Source organism: Mytilus trossulus, chromosome 8 (genome assembly GCF_036588685.1).
Source record: "Mytilus trossulus isolate FHL-02 chromosome 8, PNRI_Mtr1.1.1.hap1, whole genome shotgun sequence".
Lineage (NCBI taxonomy): Eukaryota > Metazoa > Mollusca > Bivalvia > Mytilida > Mytilidae > Mytilus > Mytilus trossulus.
The window spans coordinates 46,923,750-46,949,058 of NC_086380.1; the positions used below are offsets into that span (position 1 = coordinate 46,923,750).

General features: G+C 31.8%; 1 protein-coding gene across 7 annotated transcripts in view; it reads left to right on the forward strand.

Moving 5' to 3' along the window:
- Positions 1 to 25,309, forward strand: part of LOC134681043 (DNA replication ATP-dependent helicase/nuclease DNA2-like) — a 194,399-nt gene that overhangs the window by 21,570 nt on the left and 147,520 nt on the right. For all 7 annotated transcript variants that reach the window (XM_063540428.1, XM_063540430.1, XM_063540433.1 and 4 more), the window contains 3 exons: positions 473 to 2,211; positions 6,093 to 6,158; positions 16,531 to 16,608. In XM_063540428.1, coding sequence (XP_063396498.1) covers positions 473 to 2,211; positions 6,093 to 6,158; positions 16,531 to 16,608 — 1,883 coding nt within the window. The remainder of the gene's footprint in view (positions 1 to 472; positions 2,212 to 6,092; positions 6,159 to 16,530; positions 16,609 to 25,309) is intronic.

Here is a 25,309-nt window from a genome sequence, read left to right on the forward strand (position 1 = left end):
AAAAGGTCTAATTACAGGGTCAATTTTCGTAATTGATAAATGGACTATTTAAAGATAATTTAATGGACAATTTTAGAAAAATATACTAAAGAAAAATATTTGAAAGTGAAGGGGGATTGATATGATGATTTATTGATTTCCTGTTTTCCTCCTGTCACTTATATTTATTACTCTCTAATCAGACAAGTACACTGCATCTTTGCCCTATGATAACTTTTGTCTGTCACTAGCAGTTGGACAGCCTTTAATGTCAACCCTGCTGTAAGGAAGCTTTTGTTTAATGAAAATTTTCCCTTTAATTTGTAATGCCATTTATAACCATTACATCTGCAGTGGCTGTCAATCTTACTAAACAAGAATTTTATTTAAAAGAGAATGAAAAAACGTATTATTTCAGCAAATATTATGCAGCCTATTGCAGATTTGTAAAAATATAATTGTGAGGCACAAACAGATTTGATTTATTTTTCAGCCATCTAAAACAAATTCAGCAACACCTTCAACAAGCACCTTGTTTTCTAAAGTTGGCCAAACAAGTATTGGCAAGTTAACATTAAAGAAGGGAAGTACAAAAGAAGCATCAGATCATTTGAACTCTGGAACAGATCGGCCAGTAGGAAATAGTACTGAAGATATTGAAGGCAAAATAAGTGCTGCGGTTAAATGTTTCATTACAAAAGAACATTGTTCTTTCAAAACTGAAACTCAAGTAGATAGAAGGTCTTCAAACCAATCAAATTTTACTGTTGTTAAAACTAGCTTAAACCAGTTGAAAATTGATTTAAATCGAGGTAACAAAAGTGACAAATTCTTACAAAATGAACCAATTGTTATCCCAGAAACACAGGTTTGTCTGTTAGAAAGTACTCCGAAAGTCAAGGGTCAAGATGATGAGGGAATCATTCCTGATACTCCACAAAATGATAAAAATGATGAACCAGTAAAAAAGAAATCTTTTGGAAGAAGCTTTCTAAGTAGTGGTGCTAACGTGTCTGAAAACCCATACATTCTAAAGAAAGAACATGTAAAAAAGCAACCGGTTTCTAAAGCTAGAAAAGGCCTGATATCTTCTTCTTTTAAGTTTAATGCATATGAAAAACAAGACAATGATACAGAAAGAGAAATAAATGTTCAAGGCGAAGCAAACACATGTATCGAGAATGAAATTGAAGATTCATGCAGTTTACAAAACAGATTCAGTACAAATGAAAGTGGCAGTCAATTATTGGCAACTGAGAAGGTTACACCTACAAAAGTGTATCAAGGCAATAGGTCTTTTATGAAACGTATGTCAAAATGTGGGAGTTCCCCAAACTCAAAAAGATTTGTTTATTCAAACATTGGTACAAACAATGGAAACACTAAATTGATGTCTAAAAATGTTAGAGAGCTTATGGCAGGAAGTAGAACTGTTGATGGGAATATAAAGGATGAAAACCAGAACCTCCCCATTAAACCTGAAGGAAATCACAGTAAGGAAGAAAACAACCTACAAGAAAAGCATGATATATACAATAGAATAGTGGACCAGAAAGAGAATAAAGATTCATCCAGCCAATCAAATAGTTCTAAATGTTTACAAAATGAGACAGGGTCATCATTTTCATATCAACTGTCATTGATCAGAAAACAGAAGCCAGTAGTTTCAGAAATGAAAATTGATGAAGATGACTGCTTATGTGCAATATTGAATGAATTAGATAATGATAACAAAGAAAGTTCAAAGATGAAATCTTACCAGCCACCTATTATGTCTTTAAAAAAACCCAGAAATTCAGTACTAGGCAAATTATCACGTAAAGAAAAACCTGAGATAAATAAAAGTTTAGAGGAATCCTTAACAGAAGATGACATAAAGTTTCTGGATAAAATTGATGAGAAAGTTCATCAAAAAGTTAACAAAGAAATTCAGATAAAAGAAGATATGGTCAGTAAGCATGGCATGAACACAATTGAAACTACTTTCCTAAAACATAATTTTGTAACAAAGAAGAGATGGAAAGACAGGAAACTTTCAAACAATCAGAAAACAAAGGAATCTGACTCTCACAATGCAGATGACATCATTCCAACACAGTCAATTGTTGAGATTTTAAGCCAGTTAGGGAAAGATGACATTAAGGAAATAAGAGATGATCCAATTGATGGATTTTCAGACCAGTTAGAAAAAGAGAAGTTGTCGAATAAACTTGGAACACAAGCTAAAGAAAAGTAAGATTTGATACCATTTCAATGTTATATTTAACATGTTTAACTTGCTTATATTTAAAAAAAACCCTAAAATTAAGTATAGTGCAATTAAAAGGAATAGGTTTCCATACTCCAAATATAATTTGCAATGACTCTCTGTGTCTCATCAGAAAACTTCATCCCTTTCTAAATTCTTGAAGAAAATTGAGAAGGCTCTCCAATTTTTGAACAAAAATATATCCTATGACTGCCTGCAAACCAAAATAGTGGACATTGCTAAAATAAAAAAGGGTAAAATGCAAGTATTGTCTAATATTTTTAAAACTGTTATAGATAGAGATAATTTGACATTGGCAGATAAGTTCAGATTGTTGAGCTCTACCTATTGTCTATTTAAGTCAACTGCCAAGGGACTTCTTATAGGAGTGACTGCCCTTGAATTACAAATTTTACCTCTTTTCCTTTTTTTACCTGGATTTTTGTGTCGGTTATTGATTTGGGGATGTAAGGCGGGCAGGCGGGCGGTCGGCAGCCGAATGTTGTCCATGCATTTACTCATGAACCGTTCAACCAAAGCTTTTCAAATTTTAATACTAAAAGTATGTTGTTACTGACAACAAAATGAAGGTCAAGTTCAATAATGAAGATTTTCACTTTTACCCTTCATGCGTAAAAGTTTTTGTCGAGCCTTCGACTTTAGTCGAAAAAGCGAGACTAAGCGATCCTACTTTCCGTCGTCGGCGTCGGCGGCGGCGGCGTCCACAAATATTCACTCTGTGGTTAAGGTTTTTGAAATTTTAATAACTTTCTTAAACTATACTGGATTTCTACCAAACTTGGACAGAAGCTTGTTTATGATCATATGATAGTATCCAGAAGTAAATTTTGTAAAGATAAAATTCCATTTTTTCCGTATTTTACTTATAAATGGACTTAGTTTTTTCTGCGGGGAAACATTACATTCACTCTGTGGTTAAAGTTTTTAGAATTTTAATAACTTTCTTTAACTATCCTTGGTTTGTACCAAACTTAGACAGAAGCTTGTTTATGATGATAAGATAGTATCCAGAAGTAAATTTTGTAAAAATAAAATTCCATTTTTTCTATATTTTACTTATAAATGGACTTAGTTTTTTTCTGCGGGGAAACATAACATTCACTCTGTGGTTAAAAGTTTTTTTAGAATTTTAATAACTCTCTTAAACTATCCTTTGTTTGTACCAAACTTGGACAGAAGCTTGTCTATGATCATAAGATAGTATCCAGAAGTAAATTTTGTAAAAATAAAACTCCATTTTTTCTGTATTTTACTTTTAAATTGACTTAGTTTTTCTGCGAGAAACATTACATTCACTCTGTGGTTAAAGTTTTTATAATTTTAATAACTTTCTTAAACTATCCTAGGTTTGTACCAAACTTGGACAGAAGCTTGTTTATGATCATAAGATAGTATCCAGAAGTAAATTTTGTAAAAATAAAATTCCATTTTTTCCGTATTTTTCTTATAAATGGACTTAGTTTTTCTGCGGGGAAACATTACATTCACTCTGTGGTTAAAGTTTTTAGAATTTTAATAACTTTCTTTAACTATCCTTGGTTTGTACCAAACTTAGACAGAAGCTTGTTTATGATGATAAGATAGTATCCAGAAGTAAATTTTGTAAAAATAAAATTCCATTTTTTCTATATTTTACTTATAAATGGACTTAGTTTTTTCTGCGGGGAAACATAACATTCACTCTGTGGTTAAAAGTTTTTTTAGAATTTTAATAACTCTCTTAAACTATCCTTTGTTTGTACCAAACTTGGACAGAAGCTTGTCTATGATCATAAGATAGTATCCAGAAGTAAATTTTGTAAAAATAAAACTCCATTTTTTCTGTATTTTACTTTTAAATTGACTTAGTTTTTCTGCGAGAAACATTACATTCACTCTGTGGTTAAAGTTTTTATAATTTTAATAACTTTCTTAAACTATCCTAGGTTTGTACCAAACTTGGACAGAAGCTTGTTTATGATCATAAGATAGTATCCAGAAGTAAATTTTGTAAAAATAAAATTCTATTTTTTCCGTATTTTTCTTATAAATGGACTTAGTTTTTCTGCGGGGAAACATTACATTCACTCTGTGGTTAAAGTTTTTAAAATTTTAATAACTTTCTTAAACTATCCTGGGTTTGTACCATACTTGGACAGAAGCTTATTTATGATCATAAGATAGTTTCCAGAAGTAAATTTTGTAAAAAGATAACTCCATTTTTTCTGTATTTTACTTTTAAATGGACTTAGATTTTCTTCCAGTAAACATAACATACAGTCTGCAGTTAAAGTTTTCAAAACATTTATTAGATTCAATAACTATCCTAGATTTTTACCAAATTTGGACAGAAGCTTCTTACAATCAAAAGATTGTATCAAGAGGAATATTTTTATTGATTTTTTTCCTCATTTTTGTTGAGCCTGCGATTTACAGCAATAGTAGGCGAGACACTGGGTTCCGCGGAACCCTTACAAATTTTTGAAAGATTGAAAAATGGCATTTCCAGTTGTGTCCGTGCATTTATGCATGAACTGTTCAACCAAAGCTTCACAAATTTTAATATGTTGTTACTGATGACAAAATGGAGATTAAATTTAATGATGACGATTTTTACTTTTACTGTTCAGGAGTTATGGTTCTTGAAAGATTGAAAATGGCTTTTCCAGTCGTGTCCGTGCATTTATACATGAACTGTTCAACCAAAGCTTCCGAAATTTTAATATGTTTTTACTGATGACAAAATGGAGGTCAAGTTCAATAATGATGATTTTGACTTTTACCGTTCAGGAGTAATGGTTTTTGAAAGATTGAAAAATGGCATTTCCAGTCGTGTCCGTGCATTTATGCATGAACTGTTCAACCAAAGCTTCCCAAATTTTAATATGTTGTTACTGATGACAAAATGAAGATTACGTTCAATAATGACGATTTTGACCTTTACCGTTCAGGAGTTATGGTTCTTGAAAGATTGAATAATGGCTTTTCCAGTCATTTCTGTGCATTTATACATAAACTGTTCTACCAAAGCTTCCCAAATTTGAATATGTTGTTACTGATGACAAAATGGAGGTCAAGTTCAATAATGACGATTTTGACTTTTACCTTTCAGGAGTTATGGTTCTTGAAAGATTGAAAAATGGCATTTCCAGTTGTGTCCGTGCATTTATGCATGAACTGTTCAACCAAAGCTTCACAAATTTTAATATGTTGTTACTGATGACAAAATGGAGATTAAGTTCAATAATGACGATTTTTACTTTTACCGTTCAGGACTTATGGTTCTTGAAAGATTGAAAAATGGCTTTTCCAGTTGTGTGTGCATTTATACATGAACTGTTCAACCAAAGCTTCCCAAATTTTAATATGTTGATACTGATGACAAAATGGAGGTCAAATTTGAAATTGACGATTTTCACTTTCACCGTTCATCAGTTATGGTTCTTGTGATATTGGCAGGATACAAATAAATGTTATTAAATCCGGTTTGCTGTCGTTGTGACATCCTCTTGTTCCCTTTTATCTTTAAAACTATAATATTGATGAATAGGAAGAAACTTCAATTAGCATATTAAAACTTATCATCAAGACAGTAACTACAATTAAGCTTCATGTCATCAGTCAACTCCTTATCACAGTTATTGCCTTTTGATTAATGTTTTTTACCAATTTTTGCGTTTTTGAGATGATCTTTTGAAACACTGCTAGTATTGCTAGTGAAAAAAACATCCTTACTTATTTGTTTGTGTATGTATCTATAGAAAATACATTGAAATATGGAGATTCATGTAAGACACACCAATATGATTATGTTGAATAATTATGTGCTATAAATACTGTTGCCTCATTATTCTTTTTTTTACAGAGATGTTATGCAGCCAGTTTGTGTAAAATTTGGACGACATAAAGTTGACAGACTTGATCGTCACAGGTATATTTTCAAACCACAAAAAATTTCATGAGGTCTGCATTTTTTGTCTCACCTGTGATATGTGAAAGTAGTGACATGAGAAGTACAGTCAGGTGGTGATGTAAACAATTTATATATTTATTTTGACCTATATCTGTCTGTCAGTCTTTCATTCCTGTTACTGACATCCCAAATCCTCTAAAACAACACAATAGAATTTCATGAAGCATTGTAGATGATAAGAACATACTATAAAGATATGCATAATGACAGGAAATTACATAAATGTGCTTCTTCCAGCGGTAATAAAAATTTACTGATTTTTAGACCCTCTTCCGTCCCTCTCGTTAATATTTAAAACAGAGAAAAAGTCTGAGAAACTCGAAATTGATATGGGAAAAATCTGGGAAACTCGAAATTGATATGGTAAAAATCTGAGAAACTCGAAATTGATATGGGAAAAGTCTGAGAAAAACAGAAGTTTCCTGTTATTGATTTTGTGTCCAAAGGTTGTAAATTTAGGTATTTAGGATGAGACTGTATATACAGCAATAAATTAAAGATACACAGCAATTAGTTGGTGATCAACTACCTAGTTTAAGACACAAGTCTGGTTGATTAGAAGTGAAATACTGACAAAGGATTTAATTGTACAAGTTGTATAAACAAAGATTTCATTTGATGCTGTTGAAAAAATGGGTTTACTCCTGGTTTGCCCACTTTTAATTCTACCAATTATCTAATAGCAAAGAAAACAAAAAAGACAAAAGGTTTAATGAGCATACAATTGTATAGTCTGTTCCAACTTAGGTACATTGTTTATCAGTGTTTTCTTACTATATTTACGTATTTTTTATTATGATTTTTAAAGAAAAATGACAAATAAATCAAATAGTTTTTCTCTCAATAATTTGGTATCAATTCAATATTATCATTTAACATACAACTAAAGACAAAACAATGACAAAACAATGACATTCAGTAATAAAAGTGTCTTCACAATTTATTAGTTTCTGAATGATTTTCATGACATAAATACTGCAATACAAATTATCTTTTAATGAAAACATAATTTATATAATATATGAATCAAAGTTTATAAGTGCATTACATAGGGAATAACTAGTTGACACAACGTAAGTTTCTGACACAGAATGAATGTGGTCTAAGAACTTAAACTTAAAAACTTAAAATTTCTAAATTGGACATTTACCTATTATGGTCCAATATCCAAAATCTTAATACATGGTTGGATTCAGCATATCATAGAACCGCAAGAATTTAATTTTTGATGAAATCAAATAATGTTCAATTTTAGACCCTTTAGACCTCAATGTGAACCAATTTGATAACCGGGCCCAAATATTAAAAATCTAAATACATGGTTTAATTCAGCATATTGAAGAACCCCATATATTCAATTTTTGTTGAAATCAAACAAACTTTAATTTGGACCCTTTGGACCTTAATGTAGACGAACTTGAAAATAGGACCAAAAATTAAGAATCTATATACACGGTTAGATTTGGCATATCAAAGAACCCCAATAATTCATTTTTTTATGAAATCAAACAAAGTTTAATTTTGGACCCTTTTGGACCCTAATTCCTAAACTGTTGGGACCAAATCTCCTAAAATCCATCCCAACCTTCCTTTTGTGGTCATAAACCTTGTGTTAAAATTTCATAGATTTCTATTTACTCATACTAAAGTTGTTGTGCAAAAACCAAGAAAAATGCTTATTTGGGACATTTTTTTGGCCACTAATTCCTAAACTGTTGGGACCAAAACTCCCAAAATCAATCCCAATCTTCCTTTTGTGGTCATAAACCTTATATTAAAATTTCATAGATTTCAGTTTATTTATACTAAAGTTATTGTGCGAAAACCAAGAAAAATGTTTATTTGGGCCCTTTTTGGCCCCTAATTCCTAAAGTGAATGAAGTTGTTACTGAAGTTGTTGAGCGATGTATCCTTACTAAGCTGCTGATTTTTTTGTTTTTAAATAAGAACATGCAACCTTTAAGCTAAGATACAGATTTACTGTTCAAATTGTGCATTTGTTAAGCTGCAGTTGCATTTATATTCTATTTGTTACGACTAATTGGATATTTTTTATATTAATTTCAGAACAGTGTATTTATTTAATTGATAAAAATATATATAAATCAATCTTTAATTCATTATTTTTCAGAATGTAACAATAATTAAAACTTTTTGTTGATAAGTTGTAAAAGTAATACACATTTTTGTCTATTTATATTTGTCAATTTCAATACATTGTCCTACAAAAATTATATCAAATTAAAAATATCTTTGCAAATTTTTCTTGAGTTAATAGCAGAATATAGTATCTTTAATTAAAAAAAAATCAGGTTACATAAGAGGTATGTTGTCATATTCTACACATTTTCCTGCTCAAAAATATAAAAATAAAAATATTTTCGCACATTTTCATTGAATTAATAGCGAGATATTGTATCATTTATACAAATTTACAGGTAAAATAAAAGGTAAAAATTATGATTATTCAGAAATAAACTATAATTGTTAAAACAACAATTCCCCCTATGTTTACATATGCATGTAATTAAAAGTGGGCAAACCAGGATGACACCAAAAAATGGAACATTTACTGAAACTCAATGACAAATAGTATATTTCAAACCAAAAGAAAAACAGCTTATAGGTATAATGACAAATAAAATCAACTCAAATATGATATTTATGGCTTGTTTTCTATCCAAGCCAATGTTATGCCTATATAAATTAACATTCCCCATTTCCTTTCTCAATTTTGGTTTTACAATGTTTTCTTTTAGAAAACCATTGAATGAATGAATTGTTATGAACAATTTCAATTTAGTAAAATTTAGAAAATATATTAACAAGAATATCTAGACTTTTTTTTATGGTAATAATATTACTGATTTATGAAAGACAATATAATACAGAGGCAGGTTTAGAGGGAGGTGAGCCTCTGTTCCCCTGGGCCCCCCTTTTCTGGGAAAAATTTGGTTGATTATATATGTATTCATTATCACTAAACTAATATACATATTTGTTTAGGAGCCAGCTGAAGGACGCATATGGGTGTGGGAGTTTCTAGTTACATTGAAGACTCATTGGTGGCCTTAAGTGGTTGTCTGCTCTATGGTCAGATTGTTGTCGCTTTGACACATTCCCCATTTCCATTCTCAATTTTGTTTTTGCTATGTTTTCTTTTTGAGAACCATTGAATGGAATGAAACAACATATGGCATGAATGTTCCTAATAAGGTGCTGACCAAATGTTGTTACTTTGTAGCCAATCAATTACCCAAGATGTCAGTGAGGAACTTCGTTTAACAAAAGTTCCTATGGGAAATACATGCAAATTCTTTTTCTAGAGGTGCAGTATAGTGATTGGTATGAAACCAAACATGGCATTAATGTTCGTTATGAGGTGCTGTTGACGACCTTTATGCTTGTATCTTTATGGATTTAGATATATTGTAAACTAAAAATATATCAAGAAAAGAAGTTCTACACATAAGTTAACATGAGCAAAATTGTTGATTTGGGACAGGTGCAAACAAATGCAGCAGGTTTGATATAAAATTGAGAAAGGAAATGGTGAATGTGTCAAAGCGACAACAACCTGACCATAGAGCAGACAACAGCCAAAGGCCACCAATGGGTCTTCAATGTAGCGAAAAATTCCTGCACCCGTAGGTGTCCTTCAGCTGGCCCCTAAAAAATATGTATACTAGTACAATGATAATGGAGGTCATACTAAAACTTCGAATAATTCACAAGAAACTAAAATTTAAAATCATACAAAACTAACAAAGGCCAGAGAATCCTGACTTGGGACAGGCGCCAAATTGTGGCGTGGTTAAACATGTTTGTGAGATCCCAACCCTCCCCCTATACCTCTAGCAAATGTAGAAAAGTAAATGCATAACAATACGCACATTAAAATTCAGTTCCAGAGAAGTCCGATGTCAAAAGATGTAACAAAAGAAAATAAATAAAATGACAATAAATACATAAATAACAACAGACTACTAGCAGTTTACTGACATGCCAGCTTCAGACCTCAATTAAACTGATTGAAAGATTATGTCTTCATCATATGAATATTAGGCACAATACCTCACATTAGGGGTTTAGTATCATACTGTCATAAAATATATGAGAAGAACATAACCCGTGTCATGCCTATAAGTGAACCAATATTAAAGCCAAAATATGCCATCTTTAATGACCTGACAACAGTATCATAACTATATATCTTCTGAATAAGTCTGTTTAAAGGTTTTGTAAGCTTTCAAGGTGAATACTGACATTTTTGTGCTTTGTAAAGAATAGTTCCATAAAAAATTGGACGTGAAATACCTGAACGTATAAGATGTCTGCATGTTGAGTCATATTTACGAATTATTTCCTTATACCGGTGATAAAATTTAGTAAATGTTTTGACCAGTTTGTGATATCGAAGACCCTGTGTAATAATTTTTCAGTAATACATAAATTTCTCTCGCTAAAATCTAATACATTGTTATTTACACCAGTGAATCGTACAAGTTGAGATATATAAACACCATAAGATGGTGACAAGGGAACGTAGTACTAGTGTTAGAATTATGATTCTTGGATATTTATGTCACCCGATCGACAATGTCGGGTGACATATTGCTTTTCTTATGTTTCTTTGTTATTATTATTATTCTTCCACCTTTTTTTGTCCGTCAGGTTTTTTGGAGTAAAAGGGAACCAATGTTGATGGAACTCTACTATAATGAGGACCCCCATCTGAAGTTGTGCACCTTGCTATGGAATGTTAAAAAATGGCCACCGTTTCCATGGAAACGGAACAAATGTGAAAAATTCCACTTTTTGGTTTTTGTGAATTATTTGGAGATGCTTTAACTTAGAATCATTATATTTTGGTACAATCTAGGTGCCGGCCATATACTGGTTTTGGATGATTTTTGGCATTCATTGGAACTACTATGTTGCCATGGATACCACACCAAAAATTTCAAAATTATCAAAATGCTCCAAATTTAATGAAACTTCACAGTAACGATGAGCAACATTGGAAGATGTGCAATTTGGCGTTGGAATTTCCAAAATGTCTTGTGTTACCATGGAAACAAGGCAAAAATGGTCAAAACGCTTAAAAAACCTTAAAAAGTGGCATTTACTTCCTTTATATGGTAGGTCAAATCCATTGAAACTCTGATGGTATGTTCCCTCCCATGTTCCAATGTGGTATCTGCCATTAGAAATTTGGAATGGTCTGTGTTACCATAGAAACCAGCCAAAATGTCAAAAATTTCAAAAATTTCAAAATGCTCAAAAAGTAATGAAACTTAATATGATTGCTGACTGTCAAGTCTGCATGCGATTTTTGAAGTTAGAATTTCCAAAATGGCCACCGTTGCCATGGAAACTGCAAAAATGTCAAAAATTTTCAAAATGCTCCAAACTTAATTAAAATTGATATTATTGTCAGCTGGCATGTATAGATGAGACTTTTGACTTTGGAATTTTCAAAATGGCTGCCGTTGCCATGGAAACAGCAGAAATGTGAAACTTTTCATGATGCACTTATTTTAATGAAAATTTACAAAAAGATACATCGCAATTCATAGATCTGCATTCACTGTTAACTTGTTTTGAAATGGCTGCCGCTTAGTGGCAATGGGGGAAGGGTGACATCCGCTATTGCTTGCAATGGCAATTCTAGTTTGAGTTGTTACTCTTTTGAAAAGATTACAACTTGAATAAAAAAGGAATTAATGTTCTGCGACATTTCAGATGAATTAAACTTTAGTTTGAAAATAAGTATCACAAACACTACTTTGCGAACCGGCCATTGGCTGAGGAGAAAATCAAAAGAAATCTATATGAGACTACATTTTCCTGCACTATTTTTTACAACTTTTTATTAGCTCCCCTGACCTGAAAGGTCAAGTGAGCTTTTCTCATCACTTGGCGTCCGTCGTCCGTCGTCCTCCGTCCGTCGTCCGTCGACCGTAAACTTTTACAAAAATCTTCTCCTGAAAATGGTCCGAGACCACCATTGTCGTCCCTTGATTTTCGTTGTTCACAAATATAGTCCCTAGTGTTGACAGTGGGTTACTTGCCATTAATTTTTATACCCCTTCCAAATTTATTTCTCCATGTTCAATGCCTCAAATTGCAAGTAGGGGGATGAAATTACACTGTAAAAAAATTTGGGTCCAGAATTTTAAAGGAAAGTAGTGATTTGGTCCAGCTGAAAAAGGTTGAAAATGAGCACTTCGGAAGCTGTCAAAAGATTTCAAGACGCCCTAAACATAAAATTGTCCATATTTTGAGTTAGAGGCGATGAAGTTTTCTATAAATTTGATATGATTTGTCCCAAAAGTAGTACAACACACTGTAAAAGTTTCTTTGAGAAAGCGCAGGTGGGATTTTTTTTATTTTCATTTATGTTCTAAAAGAAATGCACTACGAATTAATTGTGTTCTCGGACCTAAGAGGTGAAATCTGTAAATATAGAAATTGTACTCTGGCAACTTCCCTAAATGATTTGATGGTATCAACTTGTCAAATAGCATGAAACTAAAGGATTTAAACTTTTATTTTATAGAATTTCTGCAAAAATGACAAATTTTGGCATTTTATGGTCAAAATAGGCATTTTATAACTTTTCCAATATTGATGCATAAATGGCATCCTGACTTTCTATCTGACAGGTTTTTATGTGTCAATATTTGTGTTTCTATGCCTTTATCTGCTTCTTTTACTTATTTATGAACTCTGAATCTACAGAAAAGAAGTTTATCTCAGATAAAATGTGCAAAGTGTGTTGTATAAATGACCCTTGTCTAACGCCTTGTTTGGATGAAGTCAATAGTGGGAAGCTTGGTATATAAAATTTGATGTCCATATTAGAGACCTCACTAAATTTGTATCAAATGCACTTTACAATGTCTATTGTACCTGTTCCATTTCACATAATATATTTCTTTTCTTCTGTAGGATAGCAAGTGGTTTAAATATAAGCCTGTTGAGAATAAATTGCATGCAAGTTTTTCCCTAAAAAGGCAAAAATCTTTGTTTCAGCCCATACTGCTTGTAAGAAAAGTTAATTGTAAGAGTCTTTTTGTGCTCAGATTTGTTGTATCATGTCACATGAGTATAGAAATGATAAAAAAGACACAAATTTTTATTTTTTATAGCCTCAATATGCATTTTTTAATGTAAATATGTGGCACGGCCTAAATTGACCCTAATTTTTTTCCAGTCTTACTTGGCCTAAGACCCTTTTAAACTAATATGATATGTTATTTGTAACTTTTCTTTCCATTTAAAGTACTTTAAATACATATGTGAGGATTATTTATAACCAAAAAGCTTCACAAATTTAAAATTGCTGGAAAATATTACATCTTTATGTAAGGTCCCCCTTCATTGAAAAACCTAAATTTTTAGGCGCGGGCTGATATAAATTTGACTTTTGAATAATTATGCCAAGTCTGATAAATCAAATGAGTACTCTATTGCTTTTAGTACATGATAAGTTATATATGAAGGCATTTAAAAAGATTTTTTTTGCAATATTTTAATTTTTAAAGCCCCAAATGTTGATAGTTGAAATTTTTCAATTTTAACGTCAAAATTTTACACGCAAAGATGAGTATAGAACTTAACTTAATGTCTATAATATACATCCTATTGTCATGAAACTTTGTAAGCAGTGTTATAATACATTAAACTTTGTTCATACCAAGTTTATTTAAGATTTGTCAACTCTTTCTACCCTATTAGGTCCGAGACCACCATTGTCGTCCCTTGATTTTCGTTGTTCACAAATATAGTCCCTAGTGTTGACAGTGGGTTACTTGCCATTAATTTTTATACCCCTTCCAAATTTATTTCTCCATGTTCAATGCCTCAAATTGCAAGTAGGGGGATGAAATTACACTGTAAAAAAATTTGGGTCCAGAATTTTAAAGGAAAGTAGTGATTTGGTCCAGCTGAAAAAGGTTGAAAATGAGCACTTCGGAAGCTGTCAAAAGATTTCAAGACGCCCTAAACATAAAATTGTCCATATTTTGAGTTAGAGGCGATGAAGTTTTCTATAAATTTGATATGATTTGTCCCAAAAGTAGTACAACACACTGTAAAAGTTTCTTTGAGAAAGCGCAGGTGGGATTTTTTTTATTTTCATTTATGTTCTAAAAGAAATGCACTACGAATTAATTGTGTTCTCGGACCAAATACTGGGCCAAATTTAATCAAACTAAGCCACAATCATCATTGGGGTATCTAGTTTAAAAAATGTGTCCGGTGACCCGGCCAACCAACCAAGATGGCTGCCATGGCTAAAAATAGAACATAGGGGTAAAATGCAGTTTTTGGCTTATAACTCAAAAACCAAAGCATTTAGAGCAAAGTCTTGTTTATCAGGTCAAGATCTATCTGCCCTGAAATTTTCAGATGACTCTGACAACCCGTTGTTAGGTTGCTGCCCCTGAATTGGTTATTTTAAGGAAATTTTGCAGTTTTTGGTTATTATCTTGAATACTATTATAGATAGAGATAAACTGTAAACAGCAATAATGTTCAGCAAAGTAAAACCTACAAATAAGTCAACATGACCAAAATTGTCAGTCAATCCCTTAAGGAGTTATTGCCCTTTATATTAAATTTTTAACAAATTTTCGTCAGTTTTTGTAACTTGTACAAAAATCTTCTCCTCTGAAACTTCATGGCCAAATTAAACCAAACTTGGCCATAATTATCATTGTGGTATATAGTTTAAAAAATGTGTCCGATGACACAGCCGTCCAAACAAAATGGCCGACATGGCTAAAACTAGAACATAGTGGTAAAATGCAGTTTTTGATTTATATCTTTAAAACTAAGACATTAAGGGCAAATCTTTCAAGATTTAAATGTCAATCAGAATAAGATCTATCCCCTCGCAAATTTTCAGATGAATCTGACAACTTGTTGGGTTGCTGCCCTAAAATTGGTAATTTTAAGGAAATTTTGCAGTTTTTGGTTATTATCTTGAATAATATTATAGATAGAGATAAACTGTAAACAGCAATTTTGTTCAGCAAAGTAAGATCTACAAATAAGTCAACATGATAAAAATTGTTAAGTACCCATTAAGGAGTTATTGCCCTTTATAGTCAATTTTGAACAACTTTTTGTCATTTTTGTAACTTGAAATTTCCTTTTCTAAAACTATGGGCCATATTAAACTAAATGTGGCCACAATCATTACTATGGTATCTATTTAAAAAAAAGTGTCTAATGACCCCACCTACTAACCAAGATGATCGACATCAGTAAATACAGTAACAGGTGAGAGACACAGGCTCTTGAGAGCCTCTAGTTATTGAATAAGTAAAAGTCCTATTGTATTGAAAGAGTCCGGTATGCGAGTACAAATTGATATTTGACCAAGTTGTCGAATAATTGACAAGTGATAATGGTTTGATTTATTTTAACAATACACAGGTGATAGAATATAAAATAATCGATAATTATATGGCTTATGTCTCACGAGTAAAGGTAAATACCAGCTGGCGAGACAATGGTTTAGTTTGAAAAATCAAAACTGATTAATACATATAACATGTATAATATTAATACACATCTATAACCTACATGACCTATTTGAAATAATACACATATACAGTTGCAAACTTTCCAGAGGTGCTATCCAGCACTTTGATTATTGTACCAAGTGTACTAGTAAGTAAAACAGACAATTCAGTAGTGGAACAATGGCTTGAAGATGAAATAAATCTTATTTGTAAGGTTTTTTGTGTAGCTTTGGTAGACAGTACATAGTTAGGACTTTCATTGTATTTGGTTCTGTTTGTAAAGAAGTAGCTAAAAGTTTGTGTTCGTTTCAGATGTCGTTTTCTGAAAATGAAGTCAGTTGGAATATTGGTGACTTCAAACAATAATGATATTATTATCAGCTTTATCAGCCGGGACAAAAACAAATTCTGCAATTACACGACATAGGTGTATTTTCAATGATATTTACATCTTTACACAATTGGCTATAATTAAACGCAATTTCCAGGGAGATTTCTTGTAAATATAACAAATGAGAGGCCGAGTTCAGTATTATCAAAATATCCAGTAATTTGGTCTTTAACAGAATGGTCGTTAAAAATACTGGCAATATTTACAAAATCAAAACCTTTATTGACATACTTTATTTTAATAAAATGTTTTTTATGATCTTCAGGGCGATCATTTTTTGGAAACAGTTTAGAAAAACAATATGCCATTATAGTTTGAACAATTTCATACTTAGGACTGTAATATGAAATTGTTGCAATCCTCTAGAATTTTATTTAAAAATAGTCTATATTGTTTATTTCAGAAATGGAAATGATTTGTGTTTACAGCTAACGGATGTATTTACAAAGAAACAAAAAAACTGCATACTCTCAGGATTTTGGTTTGTATGATTTAAATTTGCAACTTATTATTCAAATTTACTTTAAAAAAAATGTTTGTGGTATCACAGTATGAATTAAATACCTGTATTCAACAAAGTACAAAACCCATACCATATAGTTGTAGTAGGCCCCATCAATACAAATGTAAAGCAATCCTAAAATAAAAACCAAAAACCTCATCTATGCTGAAAGATTTTGAAAGAAAAGCCAATTATGGCAGACAGCAACCAACTCGTAAATGCTTTGAGCAGTTTTCGTGTAACTTTGGTGAATTTATTGACAGGAGCTCCCTCTTCATTTTTATACAACCGCAAAAAATGAAGTATCAGGTTGGCGTCGTCGTCTGCGTGGTGGTCGTCGTCTGCGTGGTCGTCGTCGTCCAAATACATTTGGTTTTCGCACTCTAAATTTAGTTATAGTAAATAGAAATCTATGAAATTTAAACACTAAATTTATAACCATAAAAGGAAGGTTGGGATTGATTTTGGGTGTTTTGCTCCAAACAGTTTGGGAATAAGGGGCCAAAAAGGGCCCAAATAAGCATTTTTCTTTGTTATTGCACAATAACTTTAGTATAAGTTAATAGAAATCTATGAAATTTTAACACAAGGTTTATGACCACAAAGGAAGCTTTGGATTGATTTTGGGAGTTTTGGTCTCAACATATTAGGGGCTGAAAAGGTCCAAAATTAAACTTTGTTTGATTTCATCAAAAATTGGACTTTTGGGGGTTCTTTGATATACCGATTCTAACCGTGTATTTAGATTCTTAATTTTTTGTCCCGTTTTCAAATTGATCTACATTAAAATCCAAAGGGTCCAAAATTAAACTTAGTTTGATTTTAACAAAAAAATGAATTCTTGGGGTTCTTTGATATGCTGAGTCTAAACATGTACTTAGTTTTTAGCTCACCTGACCTGAAAGGTCAAGTGAGCTTTTCTCATCTTATCCGTCATCTGTAAACTTTTACAAAAATCTTTACTGAAACTACGGGTCAAATTTAACCAAACATGGCCACAATCATCATTGGTGAATCTAGTTTAAAAAATGTGTGGCGTGACCCTCCAACCAACCAAGATGGCTGCCATGGTTAAAAATAGAACATAGGGGTTAAATATTTAGATTTTGGCTTAAAACTCTAAAATCAAAGCATTTAGAGCAAATCTGAAATGGGGTAAAATTGTCTATAAGGTCAAGATCTATCTGTCTACAAATTTTCAAACAAATCAGACAACCTGTTGTTGGATTGCTGCCGCTGAATTAGTAATTTTAAGTAAATTTTGCAGTTTTTATACGCCCTTTCGTCTTTTAGAGGGGACGTATTATGGTTGTCCATCCGTCTGTCCGTCAGTTGTCCACACTTCGGACAATAAATCAAAAACACTTTCACCAATTTCCATGAACCTTAAGTGAATTGTTTATATCTATTGATGTAAGCTCTCTTTCGTTTTTTTTTAATTTCAGATTTTAAGTTTTGGATTTATGGGGCTTTATTCATAAAAAAGGGGGGCTGTCGTCCACACTTCGGACAATAACTCAAAAACACTTTCACCAATTTCCATGAAACTTAAGTGAATTGTTTCTATCTATTGACGTAAGCTCCCTTTCGTTTTTTTTTTAATTTCAGATTTTAAGTTTTGGATTTATGGGCCTTTATTCATAAAAAAGGGGTGATTTTCAACACTTCGGACAATAACTCAAAAAGGCTTTCACCAATGTCCATTAAACTTTGGTGAATTGTTTATATCTATTGATGTAAAGCTCCCTTTCAATTTTTATAAATTTCAGATTTTATAGTTTTGGATTTATGGGGCTTTATTCATAAAAAAAGAGGGATTTTTAACACTTCGGACAATAACTCAAAAAGGCTTTCACCAATGTCCATGAAACTTTGGTGAATTGTTTATATCTATTGATGAAAGCTTCCTTTCAATTTTTATCAATTTCAGATTTTACATTTCCATGTTGTGAATTTTTATGCTTAAAAAAGAGGGATTTTCCAATTTTGGGACAATACATTCAAGTTAAAAGAGCAACGGGCATATCATGCGCTAAAGTGCAGCCCTTTATTGGTTATTATCTTGAATATTATTATAGATAGTGATTAACTGTAAACAGCAATAATGTTCAGTTAAATAAGATCTACAAATAAGTCAACATGACCAAAATTGTCAGTTGACCCATTAAGGAGTTATGGCCCTTTATAGTCAATTTTTAACAATTTTTCTAAAATTTTAGTATTTTAAAAAAAAATCTTCTCCTCTGAAACTACTGAGTCAAATTTAACCAAACTAGGCCACAATCATCATTTGGGTATCTAGTTTTAAAAATGTGTGGCGTGACCCTGCCAACCAACCAAGATGGCTGCCATGGCTAAAAATAGTACATAGGGGCGAAATGTAGATATTGGCTTATATCTCTGAAACAAAAGCATTTAGGGCAAATCTGACAGGGAATAAATAGTTTATCAAGTGAAGATCTATTTGCCCTGAAATTTTCAGACAAAACAGACAACCTGTTGTTGGGTTGCTGACCCAGATTTAGTAATTTTAAGGACATTTTTCAGTTTTTGTTTATTATCTTGAATATTATTATAGATAAACAGCAAGAATGTTCAGCAAGGTAATTTCTACAAATAAGTCAACATGCCCAAAATTGTCAGTTTTTCTCTAAAGGAGTTATTGCCCTTTTTAGTAATTTTTTAACAATTTTCATAAATGTTTTGTAAATTTTTGTAAATTTTTAGTAAATATTTTCCGCTGTAATTACTGGGCCAAGTTCATTATAGATAGAGATAATTGAAGCAAGAAGAATGCCCAGTAAAGTAAGATCTACAAACACATCATGATAAGAAAACACAATTTTGTCATGAATTTATCCCTGTCCATTGTGTAGTGTGCACATAGACCAAGGTGAGCGACACAGGCTCTTGAGAGCCTCTAGTTTGATTATGGGCCCAGTTTTCAAGTTGGTCCAAATCAGAGTCCAAAATTAAACTTTGTTTGATTTCAACAAAAATTCAATGTATGTGGTTCTTCAATATGCGGAATCTAACCATGTATTTAGATTTTTGTCGAGCCTTCGACTTTAGTTGAAAAAGTGAGACTAAGCGATCCTACATTCCATCGTCATCGGCGGCGGCGGCATTCACAAATATTCACTCTGTGGTTAAAGTTTTTGAAAATTTAATAACTTTCTTAAACTATACTGGATTTCGACCAAACTTGGACAGAAGCTTGTTTATGATCATAAGAGAGTATCCAGAAGTAAATTTTGTTAAAATAAAATTTCTATTTTTTCTGTTTTTTACTTATAAATAGACTTAGTTTTACTGCCGGAAAACATTACATTCACTCTGTGGTTAAAGTTTTTAAAATTTTAATAACTTTCTTTAACTATCCTGGGTTTGTACCAAACTTGGACATACCCTTGTTTATAGTATCCAGAAGTAAATTTTTTTTTAAAAAATAAATCCATTTTTTCCGTATTATACTTTTAAATGGACTTAGGTTTTCTGCCAGGAAACAACACATTCACTCTGTGGTCAATGGTGGTTAAATTTTTTTATAAATTTAATAACTTTCTTATACTATTTTAAATTTGTACCAAACTTGGACAGAAGCTTGTTTATGATCAAAAGATAGTATATAGAAAGGAAATTTGTGTTAATATTTGGTACCTGTGTATCTGCATTTTACTTATAAATGGACTTAGTTTTTCTTCCAGTTAACATTACATACAGTCTGCAGTTAAAGTTTTTAAAACATTTATTCGATTCATAAACTATTCTGAAATTTTTACCAAACTTGGACAGAAGCTTCTTACAATCAATAGATATTATCAAGAGGAATGATTTTATTGATTGTTTTCCTCATTTTTGTTGAGCCTGCAAAAGCAGAAGTAGGCGAGACATTGGGTTCTGCGGAACCCTTACACATTTTTGTCGAGCCTTCGACTTTAGTTGAAAAAGCGAGACTAAGCGATCCTACATTCACTCGTCGTCTTCGGCGTCAACAAATATTCACTCTGTGGTTAAAGTTTTTGAAATTTTGATAATTTTCTTAAACTTTACTGGATTTCTACTAAACTATGACAGAAGCTTGTTTATGATCATAAGATAGTATTCAGAATTAAATTTTGTAAAAATTAAATTCCATTTTTTCCGTATTTTACTATAATTGGACTTAGTTTTTCTGTGGGGAACTAAAACATTCACTCTGTGGTTAAAGTTTTTAGAATTTTAATAACTTTCTCAAACTATCCTGGGTTTGTACCAAACTTGGACAGAAGCTTGTTTATGATCATAAGATAATATCCAGAAGTAAATTTTGTAAAAATAAAATTCCATTTTTTCCGTATTTTACTTATAAATGGACTTAGTTTTTTCTGCGGGGAAACATTACATTCATTCTGTGGTTAAAGTTTTTAGAATTTTAATATCTTTCTTAAAAACTATCCTGGGTTTGTACCAAACTTGGACAGAAGCTTGTTTATGATCATAAGATAGTACCAGAAGTAAATTTTGTAAATAAATAAATCCTTTTTTTCCATATTTTACTTTTAAATGGACTTAGTTTTTTCTGCGGGGAACCATTACATTCACTCTGTGGTTAAAGTTTTTAAAATTTTAATAACTTTCTTAAACTATCCTGGGTTTGCACTAAACTTGGACAGAAGCTTATTTATGATCATAAGATTGTATCCAGAAGTAAAGTTTGTAAAAAGATTACTCCATTTTTTCTGTAATTTACTTTTTAATTGACTTAGATTTTCTTACAATCATAAAATAGTAACAAGAGGAATAATTTTATTGATTTTTTTCTTCATTGTTGTTGAGTCTGCGATTTACAGCAAAAATAGGCGAGACACTGGGTTCCACTGAGCTTCAATGGAAATTTGCCAATATAAAATGTTGCATTGGAGTTATCTTTCTTTTTCCAGAATAGAAGTTATATCAACTTAAATCATGACTGTATGACATTTTATATTTTATGATGTATTTAAATGAGTAGTTATTGTTGAAAACTCCATTAAAAATTTGAATTGAGATCATTTTTGGAATAAGGGAAAGGGGGAGGTGAAAAAAAATTGGTGGGGTTCAATTTTTCTTATTTCAGATTTCAAAAATGAAAAGGAAAATTTCTTCAAATATTAAAGGATTAATATTCAACAGCATAGTGAATTGCTCAAAAGCAAAAAAAATATTTTAAGTTCATTAGACCACAATCATTCTGTGTCAGAAACCTATGCTGTGTCAACTATTTAATCACAATCCAAATTCAGAGCTGTATCCAGTTTGACTAGCTCCAACTGTTCATGGTTCGACCTCTGCAGTCGTATAAGGCTGTGCCCTGCAGAGCATCTGGTTTAAATGTTAGATTTGTGGGATTTAATTTATAAAAAAGGAGAGATTTTCCAGTTTCCAACCAATATCCTTAAAATTCTTTGATCAGATTTCATTAAAACTGGTGAATGATTTATATATAGATAAGCTCCCTTTAGTTTTATTATAAACTAGAACACACCCGCGAAATCGCGGGCATTCAGAGCGCAGTTTAAAGTATGTAAAGTGTTGTTGGAAGAATTTTGTAAAATATTGAATGACTGGAGAATTTCAGCAAAAGTATCATAAGTCATAGTCATGGGGACAGGAAAATGCTTTTTTTATCCCTCCTCCTTTATTTCCAATATTCCCATTTTTATACGCCCGTAAAATTTTTGACGGGACGTATTATGGTATACACATGTCCGGTGTCCGTCCGTCTGTCCGTCCATAATACGTCCGTCCGTCCGTCTGTCGGGCCGTCTGTCCGGCGTTAACATGTCGCGTCGTAACTTGAGAAAGACTTATCCAAATTTCATGAAACTTCATATAGTTGTTTCTTATGATGGTAAAATGATCTGTATACTTTTTGGTGAAAATTAGATTTAAACTTTTTGATTTACGGCACTTTGTAACTAAAACAGGGGGGTGTTTTTTTCACATGTCGCACTGTATCTCAAAAACGATTCTTGATTATGGCTTAAAACTTTAAACACTTCTTAGTTATATTAATCTTAATATCTGTATACTTTTTGATGATGATTCAAAATTTCATTTTTGAGTTATTGAGTATTTTGTAAAAAAGGGGGAGTTTGTTTTTTTACATGTCGCGCCATATCTCAAAATCGATTTATGATTATTGCTACAAACTTTACACATGTCTTTGTTATATTAATCTTAAGATCTGTATACTTTTTGATGATGATTCAAAATTTCATTTTTGAGTGATTGAGTATTTTGTAAAAAAGGGGGAGGGTGTTTTACATGTTGTGCCGTATCTCTATAACAATTTTTGATTATTGCTTAAAACTTTACACACTTCTTTGTTATATTGATCTAAAGATCTGTATACTTTTTGGTGATGATTCAAAATTTTATTTTAGAGTTATTGAGTATTTTGTTAAACAGGGGAGTTTTTTTTTACATGTCGCGCTGAATCTCGAAAATAATTTATGATTATTGCTTAAAACTTTACACACTTCTTTGTTATATTAATCTAAAGATCTGTATACTTCTTGGTTTTGATTCAAAATTTTATTTTAGTGATATTTATTTTTTTGTAAAAAAAAAAACAGGGTGGGGGGTTTCCCGTCGTGTCTCAAATACTATTTATGATTATTGCATATAACTTCCACATAAGATGTTGGGCGTATCATGCGCTCATGGCGCAGCTGTTTATTTGGTTTTCTATCAACTTCAATATGAACATACATTTAGTATGTTATGAACATTCAAGTAAGGAGCCTGTAATTCAGTGGTTGTTGTTAGTTTATGTGTTACATATTTGTTTTTTGTTCATTTTTTTGTACATAAATATGGCCGCTAGTTTTATAGTTTGAATTGTTTACATTGTCAGTTCGGGGCCTTTTAAAGCTGAATATGCGGTATGGGCTTTGCTCGTTGTTGAAGGTCGTACGGTAACCTATAGTTGTTAATATCTGTGTCAAATTGGTCTCTTGCGGAGAGTTGTCTCAACATGGCAATCATACCACATCTTCTTTTTTTTGTAATCAATGAATTTTGTAAAAGATTTAATGACTGGAGAATTTCAGAAAAGGTATCAAAAGTTCACATGAATATTTTTAGCGCTTATCTGTATATTATGAACATTCATTACTTTATAAATATAGTGTATTTACTTTCAATTCTAAGTTTTGATATAGACCCTCTCTATTTAATAAACTCTGTGACTGCCTTGGATAGTAAACTTGAAAATGATAGCAGATAGAATTCTAAAAATACACTTTATTTTTTTTAATTTTTTCTCGTTTTTCTCCAAAAATAACTCAATCTGAATGATCATATGAATGGATGACAAATGTCACTATGCACTGTACCTATAGGAAACAGAGGCGTGTTGATCAATTTATTGTGGAAAGAAGAGAAGTGACACCCAAAATGAGGTCTTCTCATTTAATAGTATAGATTTCTGATATGACATTGAGAAGTTTTTGAACATTTTTCTTTGAAAAGGGGAGGGGCTTATCATGTGCACATGGCACAGCTATTTCTTTCTGTATAAAGAACTGCAGTAAATGGAACTCTCAAGAATATTGTATTCAGAATGAGTGCACCTACTGCTAGGGCCCTTTAATGCTTAATCTGAACACATAACACTGGTGCTTTGTGATTGTCTCCCAATGCAAACAAGTCAATCATTAGATTCCCCCATAGTGAAAAAATTGTTTGAACCACTTAACTGTACAGTGTCTATCAGTTGGGAATATTTTGTTGTGTGACAACTGATCTGTATTCCTTCGACCTGCTATGTGAGCTGACCTTTATATCAAAACCAACATACATAACTAGTAGAACTGCCAAGGAAGAATGCTACAAAGTTTAATTTTGAGATAAAAACAAAAACTATTATGATAATTTGGAAAGTTTCATTCATTTAAACAATCTCTATCACCCAATGATCATGTGTTTATTTATACTGTAGAAAATGAAAAGTATTACATTGATTAATTATTATAATTACAAAATTAAATGCATCGGTTGGTATTAAAACTTTACAAAGGGATTTGAATACTATTAAGTATTAATAAAATTGAGAATGGAAATGGGGAATGTGTCAAAGAGACAACAACCCGACCAAAATAAAAAAAAAAAAAAAAAAACACAACAGCAGAAGGTCACCAACAGGTCTTCAATGTAGCGAGAAATTCCCGCACCCGGAGGCGTCCTTCAGCTGGCCCCTAAACAAATATATACTAGTTCAGTGATAATGAACGCCATACTAATTTCCAAATTGTACACAAGAAACTAAAATTTAAATAATACAAGACTAACAAAGGCCAGAGGCTCCTGACTTGGGACAGGCGCAAAAATGCGGCGGGGTTAAACATGTTTGTGAGATCTCAACCCTCCCCCTATACCTCTAACCAGTGTAGAAAAGTAAAAGCATAACAATACGCACATTAAAATTCAGTTCAAGAGAAGTCCGAGTCTGATGTCAGAAGATGTAACCAAAGAAAATAAACAAAATGACAATAATACATAAATAACAACAGACTACTAGCAGTTAACTGACATGCCAGCTCCAGACTTCAATTAAACTGACTGAAAGATTATGATTTCATCATATGAACATCAGACACAATCCTTCCCGTAAGGGGTTTAGTATCATACCATCATAACATATATGAGAAGAACA